The 23,186-nt window shown below is 31.8% G+C and overlaps 1 protein-coding gene across 4 annotated transcripts in view; it reads right to left on the bottom strand.

The window, feature by feature from the left end:
* Positions 1-23,186, bottom strand: part of LOC117793440 (protein pangolin, isoforms A/H/I/S) — a 44,379-nt gene that overhangs the window by 2,431 nt on the left and 18,762 nt on the right. For 2 of the 4 annotated variants that reach the window (XM_034633789.1, XM_034633864.1), the window contains 6 exons: positions 17,515-17,602; positions 17,234-17,314; positions 17,014-17,163; positions 9,359-9,551; positions 8,713-8,878; positions 4,675-4,744 (listed from right to left, as the gene is read on the bottom strand). In XM_034633789.1, the coding sequence (XP_034489680.1) occupies positions 4,675-4,744; positions 8,713-8,878; positions 9,359-9,551; positions 17,014-17,163; positions 17,234-17,314; positions 17,515-17,602 (748 nt within the window). Of the gene's footprint in view, positions 1-4,674; positions 4,745-6,141; positions 6,302-8,712; positions 8,879-9,358; positions 9,552-17,013; positions 17,164-17,233; positions 17,315-17,514; positions 17,603-23,186 lie in introns of those variants that run through there. The other 2 variants (XM_034633943.1, XM_034634020.1) reach the window with 2 other exon arrangements.

Here is a 23,186-nt window from a genome sequence, read left to right as displayed (position 1 = left end):
ATATTGCATAGATTACCCTTAAATAAAAATGTTAGTATACTTCACGCTCTTTTAAAGTTAACAGAAGTGAATGATTTTTTTAATTGAACAAAACAAAATAATCATTATTTAGCGGCCCTAAGAAATTCCTTCAACAATTATCTAAACTAAAATCCAGTTGATAACTCGAATGCATTGAGAAATTATTATCATGTAATGGTCATTTCTCGTGAAATTATTTAATATTGATTATAGTTTTGTAAGGGACCTTGTCATAATATATATTTCTAATGAATGACAATCATATGTTTCATCAGAAAAAATAAGCTATATTTTTAATAATTTATTCCATTAACAGCTTAATTTATTAACCTTTCTCTTCTGCGTATAATTTGTACATTTAATAAACTTTTCGTGTAGGTCAAATGATATTGATGAATTAAATTGAAAACAGGATCTACATATTGTTTTATTTTTTAACATTAATGATTAAATTTGCACGTATCGATTGGCATGCAAAATAAAAAAAATAAAATATTCCCTAAAATTTCAACTGAGATGGATTAAATGTTTACAGGATTTGAAACAAATAAATCATACCTAAAAAGCACTCTGAACACGCAATGCAAAATAATAATAATAACAAGATTAATATAGTAATAGTAATATAAAAAAATAAGGTATAAAATCAGGGTATTACGAACTCATTATTACCAATTAGATGGAAAGCTTACATTATACAACATCAAAGAATTGTGAGTAAGTAAAACATCAATTGAAATTTACGAATAATAATTATTGTGAGTATCAATTGAAGTTCAAGAAAAAATTGTTACACTCGTATTATATATTGAAAATCATAACAATCAACAGACTCATTATTAACAACTCGAACACGAATGTCAAAAATGTATCTTAAAACTCATGATGTTAACATACTCAAAAATTAAAACGCAAACAACAACAGCAACAACAACAACAACAATAAGAACATTAACAAACAGCTCTAGCAAAGGTAATAGTCAAAGATATATAATGTACATATATGCATAAATACATATTGAATGTACAAGTATAATCCCTATTATCCCATAAGTATTTTAACAAATGCCACAAAGTGCACGAAATGAAATTCTTACAAGTAGAATAACAAAAAAAAAAATTAAAAAAAAAACATATATATATATATATATATATATTTAGTTTAATAAGTAGATATAAGCAAACATCAAATACTATGTACATATACATTTAGTGGACATTCTTCGAATCCAATCTGGGCATCTATACTTTTAAATATTTACGCCACATTAGCAGAATTCTCTTTAACAATTTTAATTAAATTTAAATTAAATTTTAATTAAGACCCCGAATCAAACCGGTTTAGTTTATGTAAATATGTCTTTTAATATTAATATTTTAAAACACAACACAAATAGATTTAAATCGTCATATTCAAATCAAATCGGACTTTTTAAAATTTTTGTTGTTTTTATATTGATTCAAAGATCTGTATATTTGTTTAAGTATAGGAAAATAAGTAAGCATTGTAAAATGGAATTATTAATTATTTAATAAAACGAAAGAAAAACTAACGATGTTAATAAAAAAATGAATGCTAATGCGGCTGGATGCTATTTATTGGAACACCAATTAAATTTTAATTTTTTTTTTTAGATTTTTTAGATATGCATTTAGTTAAATTTTATGGCAAATTGGCATACATTGACTTATATAAAATAATTGCAAGTTATTTACTGGTGCTTTGCAGAGTGATTGAGATTCCTCTGCTGTGGAATTGTTGTTGTGAATGTTGCATGTTGTTCTTGTTGTTTTTATTATCCTGGGATATTCCTGTATAATTCGATGTCGTTTGTGGGATGTGCCAAATCGTTGAATCTTACAAGTTGACATAAGTTGGAGGTGCCTGGGGAGAGAGCTGCTGTGTACTAGCTGATGTACCACCTCCACCACCGCCTCCGCCGACCGGCTGCTGGGTACACGTACTCGTATTGCCATTCAGCGTGACTGCAGATCCATTTCCATTACTACTGGTCAGCATTTGCAAGTGAGATTGTTGTGTATGTGATGAAGACGTTGATGATGACGAGGAACTCGATGATGAGTTCGGTAGCATCACTGTGGTGGTACCTCCCACTCCTACTCCTACTCCCACCATGCCAGGTGTGTGTGTGAGCATGCCGACACTTAGGCTATTAACACCTGGGCCCCCAACAATGTTGTTGACGCCCAAACCGACACTTGGACTGAGTTAAGATCGCAAGTAATCAGTTTTTTTTTTAAGTTTCAGGTTAAGTTGTTGTCATTAAATGGTCCGAAAGAGTGTTTGGTTAAGCATTTGGGAAAAAAGAGTGATAGTTATCATCATCAAGGAATTATTGTTTTCTTTTTTTGTTTTTTAACTCAATGTGATTTCTGTGTATGTGTAGGGAGTGTATCAGTACCAGTCTTGAACAGGGAATTACACGGAAACAGATATCGGTTTCGGAACATCTCAAAACAACTATATCCGTGATAGGTTCCATTTTTGGTTTTGTTCTTTCGTTTCCGGTATCAGTAGTAGAACAAATGTTATAAAACAAAAATTAATAGTAAAATATATGTACGCATGTATTTTTATCAAGATAGATCCAACATAAATTTGAAGTTATTAATTATTTTAAAGAAAAATCATATATGCACATTATGGTGCATCGATTCTTTTCACAAAAAATGTTAGCTCAAATTTGTCATCTACGGTCAATTCTAAGATGCTTTCACCCAGAAACCATAGTTCTAATATCAATTTCTGGTCCCCGCTTTTTGAGTTGAGAAATGAATTTTTTTGAAACTTTTAGCATGTTTTTAATATGATAACTTTAGTGTTTTAGGTCCGGTCCTGAGTAGTTTGGTATCAAAACTCTTGTTAGGACCAGTACTTTCAAAATTTAATAGAATTAAAGGACCAATTGCCCTTGAAACATAATTTCTATCCATGCAAGCACTAAAAACACAAATTTTTTCAACTCAATAAGCGAAGACCAGAAATTGATTTCAGAACTATGGTTTCCGGTACCGTTTCCGGTATAATTCCCTGGTATTTACAAATAACACACATGGTCCTCCCCACAAGTGGAGTGTGAAAAAAGTTTACCTAATTTAATATATATCTTATAAACATACAACTTAATTAACAACATTAAACCTTTCAAGGTAACGAGGAGTACTATGTATATTTTTACTAACGTTCATGTGTTATTGTTTGTTGTTGTTTCAAGTTTGGTATATTCTCAGTTGCCAAGTGGAAACTTTAAGAGTTTGAAGTTCACTCTCTAAGCCTGCTCTGCTCCAGAGAATTACAGCAATTTACGTATGTTGCTTATAATAATTTTAATATTAATGTAAATTAAATAAATTGAGTGGGTTTAATTAATATGAATTCAAAATAAAAGTACAATTTTAGAAAAACACATAAAAATATGGTAATGAAAGAATGAAAACAAAGTTTATGTAAGTATGCAGTTTAAATTACAATGCAAATAGATTACTTAGTTTAAGAACAAGGATGACCGATACATATGGCAGACAGTGTAGAACTGTTACTATGGGCATTACAGTGTGTTCTGGGTTTTGTGTTGGTTGTGATTTCATTTTAGCCAGTATTATAGTACAGTAGACGACTTATGAAATGAACAATTCAATAGTTGCTTCAATTATTATTTGCTTTCGATCGATTGGTTTCAATTTTATTCTGCTGTAATCAAACATTAAATTCTAACCATGATCGACATCTTATTACGTCTGAATATAACTATTATTTTGTTCACTGCAAAAAAGACCGACTTCTGAAATCAAGAACATTCATCTTACATATTTTGTTCTTAAGATAAGACTATTTTAAGACCAAATTACTAATATTAAGAATAATCTTAAAATCGCAGTTTTTAATATATGAATAAACAACGTAAATTGTTAACAATAATTAATTGGAAACAATAAAGTAGTCATTTTTCTTTAATGTTATAATGCATAAGTTTTCCTTTTTTTACTTGAATCTAATCAAAGATTTCCAGTAAAACTAGAAAGTTGCGCACCTTTTTTATTTTACACACATGTGTAGTGTACACTGTACCACATTAAAATGTTCTTAATATAATTGCTGTGCAAGGTGCAGGCAATGGGTATAAGGGGAATATAGGGGAATAATGGGAACAAGGGGAGCTGCATTGGGGGCGACATGCGTTTTAAATTAGTTTTACCGATTGTGTAGATTGTAGATTCTAACGGTTGCGTTGCGTAAAAGTCATTGTTACTTTTCTTAAATATACATATATGAAAATTCAGCTATGCTCATAAAATTGTCAGAAATGAAATATGCAGCAGATAATTGACAAATTTGTATTTAATAATGGCATTTTTTGGGAAAAGTACCAACAAAATATATTTTGCACCTATTTCATGACCTTAGCTGTATTTTATATCATATTAAATATAATCATTACTGTTAATTTGTGAGTGGGATGAAAATACAGTAATCCTTAAATGGAATTTTTTACACTCTTTAGTGATTAACTATCTGAAATCCTGTCCCTACATAATTATTGTGTTTAAATATATGTATTTATATGTATACATATTTTTATGTGTATCTATTAAGATGTGTATATATATATATATATATAGATGAAAACATACCTGCAGGGTTTACACCATTGATTCTGCTGATCCAGACCAAAGCGAGCTCGACACTTTTTCATATTGTTGCCTAAGAGAAAATAGTTTTAATTTGTTTGTTTGCTTGGAATGTTAATGATAAGAAATACATATTTAATCAGTAAGTTGTTAGTTGGGTAGAAAATAGTTAAAGCATTCATTATAATACAGGTTAAATTAAGTATGCATGTAAGCTGCGCAGTACTACAGTTGTATGATATGAACAAATATTCAATTTATAATTACTATTAACAGTAACAGTAAAATAAGTATTATAAATAATGTCATCATACGTAAAAGGGAAGCAAGGACTAAAACACCTAAAAGTCGATTAGAAACAGGTATTTTCAATTAATTATATTACTTTTTTCTATTTTGGTTACGTTCCGGAAATACTCTAAAAAAGGAACTAGCTATAAAAATTATTACTGAAATTATTGAATATTTCTGTTTGCAAAATATGCAAAAACAAAAAAAAAAAAAAAGATAGAGCTACTTCTTTCTAATATAAATTAACTAGATAAGGAAGAAAAGTTGAGGAATTAACACTAGATTATTTGTGTGTTTGTGTAAGTTTTAATTAGTATCTTCTACTTAAGCACTCTTAAGCGACTTAATTTAATTAAGAAAAAAAGACATAACAATCAAAAATAATTATACAAATACCAGTATGCATGCATTTAATAAGTATGTACATATGTAAGCACTTATTTTTAATTTGTACGAGAATTACAGACATATAAAATACATATATATGCCATATCACTGCGAAATTGATTTAGTGCAGGCACTGTAGTAACAAACTGATGAAAAATGTTTGATTTAAAATCATTGATAGACAATCAGACATACGATACAATTAATATACAACAATACCCGATTTATATTATGAATGACATGGATGATATATGTGGATGATGCTACACTCGATAAAATCATTTGTTTTATATTTCGTCATTGCCGAAACAAAACGTCTGCATACACTTTAAGTTTGGGATTATATATTTATATTTGTTTAGTATCTGATAAGCAAAGTGAGATGCAGTTCCTAAGGCAAAGCAATTATTTTTTTAAAATAATTCGAAGATCTTTTAAATCGGAATCTGAATCCGAATTCATATTTATATACGTATATTTAAAATAATGCTCAACCTCCCCCTACAACGTTTGTACAAGTATATGAATATATATATAATACATTCATACACATTCACACAGAAAAATGTGTATGCGTATGTGTTTAATGATTATTTTTATAATAAAATATTTAATATTGGTCAAATGAATTTCGGTGTGACCATCACAAGTTTGACTTGTCTGACTTTGATTCTTTGAATTTGAATTTGAGTTCGGTTTCGAATTGGTATGATATAGTACATAATATTTATTCATGTATCGTACAACACGTGTACAATACAATAAATAGTTAACAATAGAAATGTTTCTAACCTCCTCCGTCGTTGCTTGCCTCTGGCTTCCGTTTCCGCTTCTTGCCGCGTGTGGCGTTCGTGCGCGAACTCCAATCGGGATACATCTGCATGTGCAGTTGGCGTTCCCGTCGCGCCAACTCGTAATATTTCGCCTGCTCCTCACGCCCCAAGGCATGCCACTGGGGGTGTGGCAAATATATAGGCGTATATGCGAAGGGGTCGCGAAAAGAATTGTGTGTAATTGGAATTGTAATTGTATTGGTAATTGTAGTTGTTGTGTGCAAATCGGTGCGAATTCATTTATATATATTAAATTAATAGTATATCGTATATCTCAAAACGTTTATCGTTCGAGGCGATTAGTTCAATTCGATTTTCGCTCAATTATTATTGCGATATGCGCAAATTAAAAAAAATATATATATATATATATATATATATATATATATATTATATTAGAGTGTATGGAATTTATTACAAAAAATTAGTAGCCCAAATTGGTAATCTACGGTCAACTCTAAATTTTTTTCACCAAGAAACTATAATTCTAAAATCAATTCCTAGTTACCGCTTTATGGGTTGAAAAATGTAGTGTTTTATAGTGCTTGCATGGTCGAAAAATATGTTTAAAGAACCTTTGGCTGTTTGTTTTTATAAAATTTGGAAAGTTCTGGTCTTAACAAGAGTTTGATCCCAATCTTGTCGGGATTGGACTAAAAACAGTACGGATATGTTGATAAATAAATGCTAAAAATTTTGGAAAAAAAAAATTATTTATTTTTCATCTTTAAAAGCGGGGACTAGGAATTAACTTTAGCACTATGGTTTTTTTTATATATATTTCTTGGTGAAAACATCTTAGAATTGACCGTAGATTGCCAATTGGGCTTACCAATATTACATTTTTTGGGACCATACAAATCGATGAACCCTAATGTACATATATCTATATCTTTATTTATATATACTAGCTATGCTAAAAGTCAATTTCTGTCAATGAGTATAAAGAACACGATACGTATGTATGTATATATTATGCAAGTATAAAAACGATATATGTTTCTATCTGGAGAATTATCGCTCATAATCTGCGTAAATATTGAATGTTGAAAAGCTTTGACTGATCGATCTTGTAGACGGTTTCGGGTGCATGCAATTCGCCAATTTCAAGTCCACACGTATAGAGTATATTGAATTCGTAAGAATATTTTATTTTTAATATTTTTGATACTTTTTGTTCTCAAGAATCTATGGAAATGAAAGCATTAAATAAAATGAAATGTTTTCTTTATTTTTTTAGAATTAAACTTTCCTCTTTTCTCGACTTTGCTTGCCAATTTGATGCAAAGAAATATACATATATTGTGTTCATGTGATCGTAATAAGTGTATTGATATTGTTTTCGCCAATTAATTCTCTGGATCTGATACATATACATATACATTTGAAAAGTCCTAAAACATGAGTCCTACAGTAGAATCTGAAACTGCATTTTGAAGCAAAACGCATACGGAGGTGTTTTTCAACGGAATTCAGAATATTGCTAAGCATAACTCAACATAATTGAATCTTACATTTGAAAACTTTTTTCATTTGTCTATCTCAGAAGGAATCGATGTTTAGAGTTAATCGTTAGTCGGTGAATGTGTTGAATGATAATTGAATGACTTGTAATCTAAACTACAAGCTATACGAGTATAATCAAAATGCATTGCTTAAATCAGAACATAATCTGGAATGCCTATACCCTATATCATTTAGCCAATACCCACCCTATTCCCATGGTCTTATCAATGCTTAGAGAAGTTGAAAATGTGTTTCATCAATATTAAATACGCTATCTGGTTACAGACTGGTTTTTTTTACACGGAGGAGAGGTTTTTTTAGCATTAGTTTTAATCATTTCAATTGTTTGATTTTTTTTTAACGAAATCAGAAATGTATGCAAGCTAAACTTCGGGTTACCGAAGAAGACGATTCTGAGGTAAATATTAATATGTTTAATTAAATTAATATTTGAGGTATGTGGTACACTTCTAGTTATTTAATCTTCTAGATACAACTCTAAATATATATGCAAAATACAAAGCAGTCAAACTGCTCTTTCTAACATTTCGAATCGAATATTCAATTAGTTCAATTTAAAATATATAATTTAGTATTTCTATCGTTTGTTGTTAATTTTGATTTTGATGTTGTTTTTGTGTTAAATAAATACATGGTACGAGAGTTAAATTTATTCTAAGTATTTACACAAATTACATATGTAGATAGTTGGTACATGTTATAATTTAATTTGTTTTTGTTGTTGGTGGATTAGTAGCTGATGTTTAATATGTGTGCTTGTATTATTGCTGTTAATGTTAATATGTGTATATGTATGTATGTAGTATGAAGGTATGTATGAAGGTATGCATGTAATTTTAATTTTAATGACAAAGAATTTCAACGAAAACGAAACGAAAAGAGAAACATAAAAATGTTAAATGCAGTTGTTAGAGAAGAGTAATAATAATAATAAAGGAGAAAGAGAGAGAGAGACAGAGAGATAGAGAGAGAGTGTAACAAATTTGACAATTTTGTGCAATACCTCCCGAATCCGCAGTCGATCTGTCTTTTTTACGCTTTTTCTTTTTCGACACGTAACCGTAATTATCTCGTGCGCTCCACCCCGGATACAACTCCATATGCAATTGACGCTCTTGCCGCGCTTTTTCGTAATATTTGCTTTGTTCTTCGCGGGAAAGTTCGTGCCACTACAAAAATGTATCATTAATGTGGGAATGGAATCAGATAATAGTTTAGATTTTTACATTTAGAATGGAACACTTATTGGAAGCTGACTTTACTCATTTGTCTCTTATTAACTTTCGACGATAATATATATTTATATTTCATATACGACGTACTTACTCTACGCTATATACTTATACAAATTATATATCGTACTTTTCATATCAAGCATACATATTTTCTATACATTTATATATGATATATTTAATAAATTGATGAGAGTTATAATAAGTAAGTGAGTATGTCGAATTGTAGCAGGAATTCATCGTATTATTATCTTTATCGTGACGAAACCAAACCCCTCTGAAAACTAAAACGCACATTTTTACCTTTGCATTATAATTCGAATAAAAAAAAAAGCAATATGACTTTGCGTCTGATTGATATTGGAATTGGAATTCATAAAATCTATATTCTTATACTCGTATTACAAAATAGCTTACCCGTCGTCCTAAAATCTGATTTATCGCCGCTGACTCTTTGAGTGTACATTCGGCAACAACTTTGGCACGCATCTCTTTCATGTAGAGCATAAATGCATTTAGAGGTTTTTTGATATGTGGTTTCTTCTTATCATTCGAACTATCTTTACAGTCATTTGCTTGCGTATTCGATGAGCTTTTAATATCCAAATTTCTGAAAATATTTTAAGTGAACACATTTATAATTTTTTATACCATTAACATACATTCAATTGCGATTAATATCCAAGTATTTATAATCTATATATATAAAACTGTTTATCATGACTGACTGACTGATATTTGTGCTGCCCAAACGGCAAGACCTAGAAGGCTAAAATTTTGACACAACATAGGTGAGACTAATTCATTTCTCACATTAGTAAGTAATAATGCTAAAGACTAGAGGAACAACCCCCGGTTTCGGACTATTGGATTATTAAAACAAATGAAAACGAATTTTAAATAATAAAAAAGTATGTTTGATAAGAGAAGGAATGTTTATTTACTTCATCGGCTATAGTAGATTTCAGGACAAATGTATTTAGAAGTGTGTATTTTGAATCTTCGGGGCATCCCGAAGAATAAAAAGTATCTTATTTGTGATTTCTCCAAGTAAAAATTTACATTTTTTTAAGCCTCGTTCCAATGCTCAAATCGTAAGGTGCGTCAAATACTGGCATGACATCACAGTTATCATTTAGTCCAGTTCCAGCTGCATGTCCAGTTTCAGCACCAGTTGCTGTTCCACTTCCATTAGTGGATCCAGTTCCAGTGGCAATGCCTGCTGCCGCCGATAGGGCACTAAACTGGGCCTTGAACATGTCGGTGAGAGCACGTTCTTGGAATGCAGCAACGGCAGCTACCGCTGAGGAGGCAGAGGATGCTCGAATAGCTGCCGGAGTCGGTGTCGGAGCAGGAGCCGGAGGAGTTGTTGTCGAGGATGATACGGAGGATACCGATGATACAGATGATGGACACACCAGACCAGGCAGACTGGCAATGGTAACTACTTTAAGTGCATTGCCATTAAGCTCCGTTTGTGATTGATTTGTGCTTCTTAATGCGGATGGCGATAATGATGAAGACGGAGTATCGATTCCGATGCGTCGGGCATATCGAGACTTTCGACGATGATGATATGATTTACTGCTGCCTGCAACAGATCCTGCAATTGATCCTGTAGCAAGTGGTCCTGTTGAACAGCTGCTATTACTGCTGGTCGTTGTCGGTGGTGTAGATGGCGTTGGCGTTGGTGGGAACTGAATGTCAGCTATGTAACCCCGACCCGGATCGCTCTCCCGTTTGATTGAGCGTCCTGTTACTGGTGATAGATTTAAAACACTACAATTCTCTTCGATGAAATCGCTGGTAATTGGAACAGGAGTAGCACCACCATTTCGAGCACAGTCAGTATTCGGATTGAAAAGATTGGTGGTACTTTTTGTAAGGGCATTCATATTCATTTTGGACTGCGAGGCATATTCCAATATTATTTCGGCCGCAGTACTGCAGCCTAGCTCCACATGTTGTTTTTGCTGTTGTGTTGCTCCTTTATTAATCCTTGGATGCCAAATACATCGAGAGCTGTTGCTGGTACCTTCCTCGCTGTCCTCACTATCCAAATCCCCATCCCCATCCATACTGTAACCCTTAACGATCGATTTTCTCTGTTGATTCCTCTGTTGATATACAACTTGTGATAATATAATATTTTCAATATCTTGCAAAGTACGCGGTTTATCCGAATCGGATTCTTGCTTGCACACTGTATCTTTTAATTTATCATCTATATCATCATTACTTTTATTACTTTTATCACTTGCAGTTTCAGCGGACAGAGCAATTGCTGCTAGTGCCATAATATCATGAGTTGGAGAATGGGTATAATTGCTAGTAGGACCATTCGCTCTCACCATATCTGATGATAGACCAAGGCGCTGCAAACTGCGTACATAATAGAGTTCGGCACTGCTCCATTGATGATATAGTCGTCTCACTTGAACTAGCATATTCTCAATTTTCTTTCGATTGCTCTTCAATTGCCGCTGAACCGTTAGCTCAAGAGCTGCATTCGAATCTCTCAACTTGTCAACGTCTTCATTCCCATTCCCATCTCCATTCCCATTTCCCTCTCTATTTCTATGGCTTGCACTTAGATTATACTGAAATTTACTGCAAAGCAGTGTCCATTTCTCCAATCCTCTTTTTATATCATAAAGTATGTTCTTCTGCTCTCGAAAAAAGTAGCTCTTTGAGTCGGTGTCTTTCTTGTCGCTTATATCCGTATTATTACTTGTCGAATGTTTTCCACTTTCATCATCGGGTATATAATTAAATTCTCCTTCAATCGATCTTCGATCCCGATCGCCGTCAAGTTCAATATCGTTAAGATTTCTATAGTTGTTGTTGTTGTCTTGAGAGGTACCCATGGATATTGATGATGATCCCGTTCCTGATCCTCTTACTGTTCCCGAAGTTGCTTTCTTTAAGCCAGAGAGCTCCTGTAGATGTAATCTACGATCTTTTTCCCGTTCCCGTTCCCTTTCCCGATCCGTATCCGGATCAGCTTCCGATCCTAACAAATGACGATGAGTCTTGGGCTGTTGCAAAAATTGTGCGTACAATAATTGTGTTGCCAAAAACTGTTGTTGTTGTTCTTGTTCCTGTTGCTGTTGTTGTTGAGAGTAATTATTGCTATATATTCGGGCCAATAATGCATCACGCTCCCGATTTCTATCCCGATCCCAGGAACTACGCCCAGGTGCATCGTCCAGCTTTGACCACTGCTGAAAAATGTCCTGATGTTGCTGTTGTTGTTGCTGCTGCTGCTGTCGGAATAATATCTCCGACATTAATGTAGATCTTGCAGTTGGTACCAAATTATTATTATTTATTGGAATATTAAATATGTGCTCCATAATACTAGAGTTTGCTTTTTTACCGCCTTCATCTTCCGACTGATTGCCATGATTTTGGTTTTGCTCACCATATTCTCCAAAGATACTTTGATAATTATCTTTAATCTTACTGCTCCTTTCACTCAGTTGAGATGATGACGATTGGGATGATTGGGAAATGGAAACGGCTTCAATTAAAATACCGGTGGGAGCCTGAATATCTTTGGCAGGCTCAGCGTATTCTTTCTTCTGGTAACCAGGAGACTCTTTAATTTTGATAGGTGTTTCAGTGGTGGCATTAATGCATTCCGTATCCATAACACCAACAGATAAGCTATTGCTGCCAACACTTGAAATTCGATGGGATTCCGCGTACTTTCTACTCACTTTTCACTTTACAATTATTATCCGTGTTTGAGGTTACGCTTGTCTCACTTATCTTGTCTCTTTTACAACACTGCTTAGAGATATTATTGAAATTATTATTATTATTATTATTATTTATCATATATAATAATTCATTGTTTTTTATTTGAATAAATTGGTCACTGTTTTTATTATTATAAACATTTTATAGTAGTTTGCATTTATGTAAAATGATTTTCAAAAAGATTGCGAGCTAATTAATTCCTCTTTTTAACTTCCACTCAATTAAGAATATAAAAAACATTAATTTTGATGTACACATTTTGTAGTATCGGATAACATAAACAGGTATATGATAATCTCGTAAAATACACTTTTAGTCACTTTCTGATAACTTGAGTCTGAGATGTGCACTCAAATCTTTTTCTTCCATACAAATTTGTCTTAAATTTGTAATGTTTTATAGCTAAAGCAATGCATTAAATTAACTGTTAACATATTTATGTTTTTACAGGTTTATTATATGGCTTTAATTACAGCGAAAGTAATACTTTTATACCACGATTGGAAATAATCGTAGTTGATTTGATTTGGAATAAGTACAAATTCGAACTGTTATAAATAATACATGATACTTAAACATTTGCATTGTCCTGTTATTGATATAAACATGATTTTTCATTATTGACCTACACCATACAATTTAGTTTGACCAAAATTTATTTGTTGTATTAACTATCCTTTCAGAGCGAGTACACAGTCGCATTCTCTCTCTAGTGGATGCTGTGAATTTCTTACTCTCTCTCTCTCTCTCTTTCTCTGATAATATTTTCTCTCTCTCTGCTCAGACGCAGTATTTATAATAATAATTCTGTTGCCTGCCTGTTGCAGATTTTGAATAGGTGAGAATGAGAATGAATAGGAGAGAGTTTCGAGAATGCATTTATTATTATTATCATATACATATACATATACAAAAACATATACATATATACATACATATAATATAAATATGCATAAATATATACATATACATATATACATACATATATATGAAAATGTAGATACATTTTTGCTAATTGATAATGAATTGTAATTTCTCTCCAATCTTTAATTATCAACTTTTATCAGTTATCAACAATAATAATACTTTTAAATGTTCACACACATACACACACACACTTTATAGACATAGTTCAGTATGTATAATTAATTTGATAGCACAGTTCGTATATCTATTTTCATTTTCTATTAAATGTTTAGGATATGCGTTAAATAGTTCCTCTTATTAACACTTAAAAAGATAACTATGGGTGAACAACAGAATCGACTGAATTGTATCATAAATCCGACAATTAGCAAGAAAACTAATTGAGTTTCGGGTAATAAGTGATTTATTTTTGTCCGAATTCTTTGACTTTTGCTAACAAGGATATACTGGCTTGACTGCCCAAGAATTTGACGAATTACTTCCGACTTTGGGGGCTTTAAAGCTAACAATTTGCAGTGGTGGTCTCTCGACTAAAAGTCGACAGTCGAGACAGTCGCCACTCTCATCTCATATCTCTCTTATCCTATCCTATACACTCCCTCTCCGAGAGCATAAGACCGGCGTACGGCAATAGAGCCAATGAGTGCGCGGTGAGCGGAGAGCAAAAGCTTAAGCGCATCTCTCATGTCTTATTTCTCTGAGCAGAGTTGAGTACAAATCAAATGTGTGATTTATTCATTTGCTGCAACACCCGAAAGTTGCACGAAAAGCTTACCATAAAACTACAAAATATTTTGATTTACACGAGCACTTTTCACGGTCTGCCGAGAATGTAGTTTACAGTAGATACAGATACAGCGTCATACAGATAGATAATGGTTTCAAATTTCAATTCCTCGATAAGAAAAACATTTTAAATACTTTAACTGCAATGTTACCATCATTATTGTACCCTGTAGATCTCTTAAGAACATATATACATATGTTTGTAATTGAGTTATCTAATTGAATTGTTTGATATTTATGTTTCTTTTTCATTAATTTAATAACATTGAGTGGAATGTTTACACAGATTAATATTTCAGTTATAGGATACCAGATTTATCCCTCTGTTTACTACGAAAATTCACTTCCATATTACCTGTAGTTATGCGAAATGTGGAGAGACATGTGTGTTAATATTTTAGACATTAAAAAACCAATATATATAAAATTAAAACAAAAAATACAATCTCGAAATTCATAGCTTATGCTGTTCGACGCATTTGTATTATTGCAACATTAAGTATAAGCATCACAAACTTAATATTTTATGCAAAATAAAAAACACACCCTTAATAAAAACGCTATTCAACACGGCGTTCGGTTGCGTGAACGGTTCAGCAACTGTTGTCTCTGGCAGCAGTGGCGCCATCTGCTGAAAACATTTCTAGCTGCCCATTAAGGGCACGACCTAAGTTACCGAAATTAATTACAAGTCAACTTATGATTAAAAAGACATTATTTATTTAATAAAAAATGTAGATGCATCATCAATTTAGAAGTCAGTTAATGATTAATAAGACATATTTTATTAAAATTGGTTGAAATTTGACAGAGTTATGAACATTTTCAAGAAAAAAAATTAAGAAAATGTGTAATTTTAGAAAAATTTTATTTATCCTACAATTAATAATTATTTAAATTGGGCATTTATAAGAAAAAAAGAAAGAAAACAAAGAAAATACTGTTTAAAAACGACATTACTTGTTAAAACTGGTTAATATTTGACAAAGTTATAAGAGTTCAAAGTTGTCAAACAATTTAAAGGGAAAATGTTGAAAAAATGGATAATTTTAGGAATAAATTTAGAAAATTGCTTGTTCTAAGAAACTTTAAAATAGCCGATAATTAAAATTATGGGTTAAAAATGAAAATGCAGCATTGATTTAGAATTCAAAAACTGTATAAGAAGAGATTACTTATTAAAATTGGTTGATATTTCACAAAGTTATGAGAGTTCAAAGTTGTCCAAAAATTTACAAGGGAAAAAATTAAAAAAATGGGTAATTTTAGGAAAATTTTAAATATCCCACAATTTAAAATACTTTAAATGCAGCATTAATTAAGAAGTCAAATACTGTTAAAAAAGACATTACTTATTAAAATTGGTTGAGATTTGACAATGTTATGAGAGTTCAAAATTATCAATAAATTCAAAAGCGAAAAAATGGCTAATTTTATGAAAATTTTAATATCCAAACATTTCGAAGTCAAATTGTATCAAAAAATTGGTTGAGATTTGACAAAGTTATAAGAGTTTTGTTACAGATTAAATTCCACTGTTGTCGAAATTAAAATCGTACAATCTTCGACATCTTAAAGATCATATTTGAAGAAAAACATAGTCTGGCAATTGATGTAAGTAATTCAGAGTAATTCATCCCATCGTTCATGTAGACTTGTTTCGAAGTTAAGGGGCAATGCAATGCGTGCATCAGGGGTTGAAATTCGGTGCGCAGACTCAAAACTATTTGAGAGGGCCAATAGGAAAGTGTACATGTCCTAATGTATATGCGTGTATACATATGCATGCAAACACATATTTATTTATATATTTGTGTGTGTGAATGTCTATATAGATGGGTATTCTTATATGTGTATGCGGGGACTCAAGTGAGTTGTCGGTAAATTAAATATGGCGTCCGTTAATCCCCCACCCAGTGAACCACTGAGCTAGTGGTATGGACGTGTTAATGACCGAGTGTGAAAATATCAGATTGTGTATCATAAAAATCACTATATATTTTAATACAAATTATTTAAAAATTTAAAGAGAACCAAATTTGACATGGGGTCAAGACATTTTGAAATTTACTCGAAAGTATTAACTAATTTGAATAACTATAGTATTAAATTACAACATCGTCTGTATTTCATACAAAAAAAATGCAAATTGCGAATCCAGTTTAAAATAAAAAAATGTACAAACAAATTGAGTTGTCAATAGTAAAAAAAATTTAAAAACGTTATTGTAATTACAAAATACACGCGTGTTTTAATTATAAATCTTATTTTTCTTGCATCATTTTAATATCGTGCATTCCATAGTTCATTCGTTTGGAAACTGTTCGGTTGTAGATCATGTAGATTAAAAACTGAACGACAGAACTAAATTTTTGAAATGAAATACGATTAAAGCTTTCTTTTTTTATAACCAAAAACCGTGTTAAGTATCTTGATCAGTTAATTTTAAAGCTGCCATATGAAGGAGTATTCGAAAATTGTTTACAGGGCTCTGTAGGGGTATTAAATATGTAGCGTGCTGAATAAATGCCTATGATCAACTAACTCTTAACGAATTATGGCTATAGCTATTTATATTTGCAATTTTATCTCACCTTGAATATCGATTGTTCGTTGTGGTATCTTGTATGCCGCATTCCTGTTTGGAACTGGATGTCACAATCGCTGGATGTGAATTTAAAACGTGATGAGGTGTCGCATGAACAGAAGGCAATAGACTCGGTGAGAATCGAAATGGAAAATCGCTGAAATTGAACAAAAATTGATTATTTTAATAGAATATTTGCTAGCATAATTTAAGAAACTCATAGTCACCTAGATAGCGTTGTATTAATTGGTAATGAGGAGGGATAAGGGGATCTAAAACTAGACGCTGAGTACACCGACGGCGTGTGCCTGAAAAGAAATGATATTGTATAAAGAAGTCAGTGTACTTTGTCTTGATTACCAATCCGACAGTCATCAAAAAGAATTTTATATAATGAGATATTGAAACAAAAATTGAGAAAATAATAATTTAGGCTTCTTTATGATATGAAGCAATCGACTAAGAGGCTTAAGGCTTAATTTGATTTACACTATTGTGAAAAACTTACCATGACGCAACTTGAGACATGTCGGGACTTAGCATTGGATAAGGATACTGGCTGGCAGTAAATGGATATAATGCAGGACGAGTAAGACCTGAAAGTTAAATTTTTCGTTATAAGACTTTGTATTCCATATGATTTAACTATATATTTAATTATTATATAATTATTTAAAATTCTTTTTATCACAGCATAGTTGTTTCCAATGAATTATAAGATTTTCAAATTGTTTGAAAGAAAAAAGTATAATTGAGCTGAATGTCCGGGGCTTAAAGAATGCAACTGTGTACTGCAGACGAAAAATTAATTTTTATCAAATTTAATTAAATTTATCTAAAATACTCCAAAAAGGAAGATGAATTAGATTGTTAGTTCATCACTGTTTCAAAATAAATAAAAAGAAACCAAACATGTTATCTTATACTTAAATCTAGCCTAATTTGTACTGTCAAGTTTTTCCAATACTTTTGAGATTTGCCAAAGTTATGAGAGTTCAGTTTCCAAAAAAATTTGCAAAAATAAAAATATATTAATTTTAGGAGATTAAACAAAATAACTAAAAAATTTAGATACATCAGATCATTTGGATACAGTTGTCTAAAAATTTTAAAGGGATAAAATCTTTGGTTTACATACGACTAAAGATTCTCTAATGCACATATATATAAAATTTGTCAATTGATTGTTCACAACATGATATTCAGAAACGGGGCGGAAAATGTACCCTTTTCGATTTTTGGTTGTAAAGAGGACGCTAAATAATCCTATATTTGATTACTTAGCGATTTTCTAATTCTGTTCTCATGTCGTTTTTATTTTAATTGAAAATTTGTTGTCCCCTTTACTTTATGGTTGATGTTGTCCTTGTTACTGTTGTTGTCGTTGTTACCGTAACAATGAACTTCTCAGCGATGTTGTCATTTTCAAGTTTTATTGTAGTAAGCCAATGTATCACAAAAAAATGAGCACACCAGCAATAAGCATTGAGAGAAAGGGTATACTGCGTTTGTCACAGCTAGAGCAATCACCCGCGGGCAAAATGCGTGTGTCGCATTGAGTGCAGAGGGTGCAGAAAGAGACAGGGAATTGGAAAGGGATCTAGCGACAAAAAGGATGTCATTATTATGTGGTTGTGCAACATGTTTTTATTCATTAGGGGACTTGCTTTTTTTTTTGTATACTTTCAGATTTCGAGTTGAGTGCGTCTGGCCGAATTAGTGATACGGATATCTTTCCCTCTTTCCCGTGGTCTATTGTGCAACCCTTAAGAAAAATGTGTTTCACATATCGAATTTTATCTAATAATTCATTCGATACACATACTCGTATGTAATTCATGTCACTAAAAAAAGACAAAACCCTTTTCTTGAATAATTGTTATTATTAAACAACTTTTATTGGATTGGTATTGCAGGTTGATGAGCAATTGAAAAAGATATATTGCCTTTAGCTGTTGTACATTTTACCATTTAAAATATTATTAAAGATATCGTTTGGGCTGTGCAATGATCAGTCAGTAAGTGAGTGAGTCAGGACAAAGGTTTTATATATGTAGAAGAAAATTGATCAAATAAGTAGAACTAAAGAGTATTCAATAGTCAGCATGATTTAGACATTGTCAACCCCGTCTTCTATCGTTATAAAATATCTTATTAAAGCGTATTTGCTTTAAAACGTCGAAAACCGGTCCGGTGCGGTTCGGAACGGTCCTCTTCCCGTTGCGTTGTCAATGCATCAATTTCAGAGTACTGTGCGTACTTAAGCTGCGCATATCATTACAGGGGCATCTAAAGAGGCATGTGCCGATGATGATGATGATGCTGATGACGACTGCGATCCAAATCCCACTCCATAATCGCAAACCTGATGAACAGCAAGAGCTGTTTTGTTTAGGTTCAGGTCACGAGGGTTGATGACAACCCCCCGCTACAGGCCATGCGCATCTCTTTCCTTTGAGGCACGAGGCGGTCACAACCTTGTAATCGTGTATATCGAAGAAACGCCCCTTTTCGGCAAACACTAATAGTTCAGCAATTAGGCGTTTTTTTTTATATTGCATTGTAGCGTAAACAGATTTTGTCAAAATAGATTTGCTTTCATATTTAAATACGTTAATATTTACAATATATGTTGTTCAATGCGCTTTAATGTATATAAAATAGATCGATTTATATGAATAGAGAATAGAGTCTTAAATCGAAATGGAAATCGAATAGTCGATCAATCGGTAAATATCGAGTTTTCCCAAATCACTTCTTTTTTTTAAGTGTCAATGGGATAGTAGAGAAAAAATGGATGTTAATGAAAAAAAATAAAATATTTAATTTTAAAGCAAAATAAAATAGAGGCCAAACAATAACAAAAGTGACATTCGCCAATGAAATAAATTCAAAATTGACAAAGTAATGACGGTTTGAAGTTCTGAAAATGAACTATGACCCAAAGCATGAACAAAATTAACAGTGAGGGCAAAAATTAGATATTTTTCAATTTTGATGCAGAATCAAAACAATATAAATTTGGCATTCAAAAATATGGTATTTTGTTATTTTTCAGAATCAAAATAGAGATCAAAACAATCATAAATTGACATTCCGGAAGAAAGTCTGTCAAGAATTAACAAAGTTATGATAGTTTAAAGTTCTGAAATAGTGTCCAAGGGAAAGTATGTAGAAAATGGACACTGACCATATTCATGGAAAAAATTGAACAAAAAAATTTCTACACGAGGTAATAGTCTAGTGACGAAAGTATATTCCAGCCCCATAATTTCTGATATTCAATTTTGTGACGAACAAATAACGTTTAATACAAAAATTTTAAATAAAAATGTAAAATAAAATAAATAAAACAAAAATTAGCATTCTGCACAAACACAAAAAGGGTGTGCTACCACGAACATAAAAATTACTTTTTCGCAGTGCCGAATGCTAATTTTCGTTTTTTTTTTATTTTATATTTTTATTAAAAATTTTTGTATTAAACGTTATTTGTTCGTCACAAAATTGGATATCAGAAATTTTGGGGCTGGAATATATTCGTCACTAGAATTTTACCTCGTGTAGAGGTTTTTTTGTGTGATATCAGAAATCTTTGCAATTGCTTTTCTTTTGACATTGTAACTTTATCATTAATGCAGACAGATAGTAAAATACGCAAATTTCTTGAATTTCGTTTACATTTAAAAAAAATTTTGATTCTTTAATAGTAAATAGAAAAAGAACACATAAATTTAATAAGCGTTGCGGAAAGTCACAACTAATTTGAATAATTTAACCAAGTTTAACCGCGAATTTAAAGAAAATCAAAACAACCCTGGCTATTTCTGAAACGCAAAACAAAATTTTCTGGCAACGCTGGTTATTTTTGAAGCTCAAAAGCTGTTTGCTACAAAGGCTTGCTGCTGTGTCACGTTATTACTGCTTTCATATTTTAGCTCTACGTAATATGTATTTATACACTTAAATGGTAATATCTCGAGATATCGAATTTTTACAGATATATGTGATATGTCAAAAAACGCGGAATTTTTTTGCCTTTAACATATTAAAGTTTGCTAAAGATCTTGAATGTCAATTTTTTTTAATTTTTTTTTTTTTTTTAATATATAATTTTACCAAAAGGCCCCAACGGCCCCATTAGCTGCGATCGTTTAAATTTTCTCCCTCATGACCCAGGTGGGTTAAAAAGTTATAGTATGTCATCTTGTAAGTTAGGACTAAACCTTTCGATCGGTATATAGCTCGATCTGATCGAACAGTCATAGCAAATTTTCCATATTTGCTGTATATATTGCTAGTCGCCTTTCGCACTCTTCGTGCTGCTTTCGTTACTAGCGCGAACTGCCGTCCGCAGTGAAGGAAAAAATATCATATTTTCTAATTTTTATGCAGAGTCAAATAGAGGTCAAAACCAAAATAGAATCAAAAAAGAGGCCAAAACAATATAAAATTTACATTCCGAAAGAAAATCGGTCAAGAATTGACAAAGTTATGATAGTTTAAAGTTCTGAAATATTGTCTAAGGAAAAGTATAATAAACATGGGCATGTTTGAAAAGACTAATTACCCGAGATAGAGTAGTTTAAAATCGCTTCCGCGAAAATCAAGTTAAAGATTTTTCAATGTAATTTTTTATAACTAAATTATATTAATACCATCAAGAATTTCGAAGCATGCTCTTAAAAGAACTATGCAGAATGGTTCCACTTTCATGTACATACGTACCGTCAGATTGTTAGCTAGCTGGGATTTTATTGTGTTATTCAATTATTAGAATGCTACCATTGTTGTGGATTATAATGCCATGTAATCCGCAAGCAGCTCTTAAGTGCATGCCTTTTATTTACGCCGTTGGTTCCCATTAAGGCAGACCAAGACCAGCCGACCATTACCATTAGCAGGCCCTTAAACGGCCAACCACCGCGAACCGTACCGAACCGAACCCCATGGATATGACACACACACAATAAGGGAAATTTGGCAGAATGAATGAATGAATATGAATGAAAAGGATGCCGTAATCGAGCATACATACGCATAAAATCGCATCATGTGCAATTATTATTTCATAATTTGTTTGAATTTTATTTGAGGTGAAGGGTGAGAAAGTCAATAACTTGTGGTTGAATAACTTGAGCACTCGCCTCCTATTGAGGCTATGCCGCAAATCCCCGATCCACCACGTTTTGTTAATTGCTTGTTCCGTGTGCATATTTAAGTGAGCTTACCCGGAACATACAACAAGCTACCTACATATACACAGAAGATCAATTGCTTACTTGGTCTTAGCGTGCACATTTTAATTTTCACTGAAAATTGATCAGCCTAGAGGGTATTAAGCAGGAATCCCATATAACAGTTTTGAATTCCTCTTTTATTATTTTTGTATTCCTACAATCATTACTTCAACTTTTTAATCTTTCTTTATTACACCTTTATATAAAAAAGGTGGTAGATATTTCTAAAAATATTATAAATGCAAAATTCTCTGTAAATCTATTATTTCTTCTTCTTAACATTGATTTAATCTGTTGCACAGTTAATCTTCCTAAGTTTTATCTTCGTCTTTTTAAAACTCTTCTGGATAGTGTATTGATAATAAATTTTTAATCCTTACCCTATTCTTGCTCTTTCTGTGAGAATATTGAATTTCCCCTATCAGATATAACTTTTTGTACTGATTCTATCTGTTGTTATTAAAATAAAAATGTATCTTACAATTTATGGGGTTTTCCCTGTTACTTTACTCTCTATTTTAGATTAGGGCCCTAATAAGTAAAACTAGTTATTGTACTTAATTATAATTTCCTGTAGACTTTTATTAAATTTTATAATTCGTAGATTAAATAAATAATTTGTAAGTTAACTCAATTACTCAACTCAATTTATTCAAAAACCATACAGTAACTTAGAATTTCAATTTGCAATTTATTATACGAGAAAATGTTCAAGTTATTGTCACCTCCGCCTAAATAAGCAAGTCCCATTTGAAAAAATAAATTCAGCCCTATTTTTTGTTGTCTATGGGTGTTTACGTTTGTAACACTCATATTATAAATTAGTTGGATGACATGATGCATCCTTCTCACTTTCGCACTCTCGAGTTGAACGATTTCGTATTCTATCTATATCTACGGAAATATATTCAATTTCCAGCATTAAATAAGCACTTGAGAC

Source organism: Drosophila innubila, chromosome 4 (assembly GCF_004354385.1).
Source record: "Drosophila innubila isolate TH190305 chromosome 4, UK_Dinn_1.0, whole genome shotgun sequence".
In the NCBI taxonomy this organism is placed as follows: domain Eukaryota; kingdom Metazoa; phylum Arthropoda; class Insecta; order Diptera; family Drosophilidae; genus Drosophila; species Drosophila innubila.
This window is presented reverse-complemented; position numbering and strand designations above follow the sequence as displayed.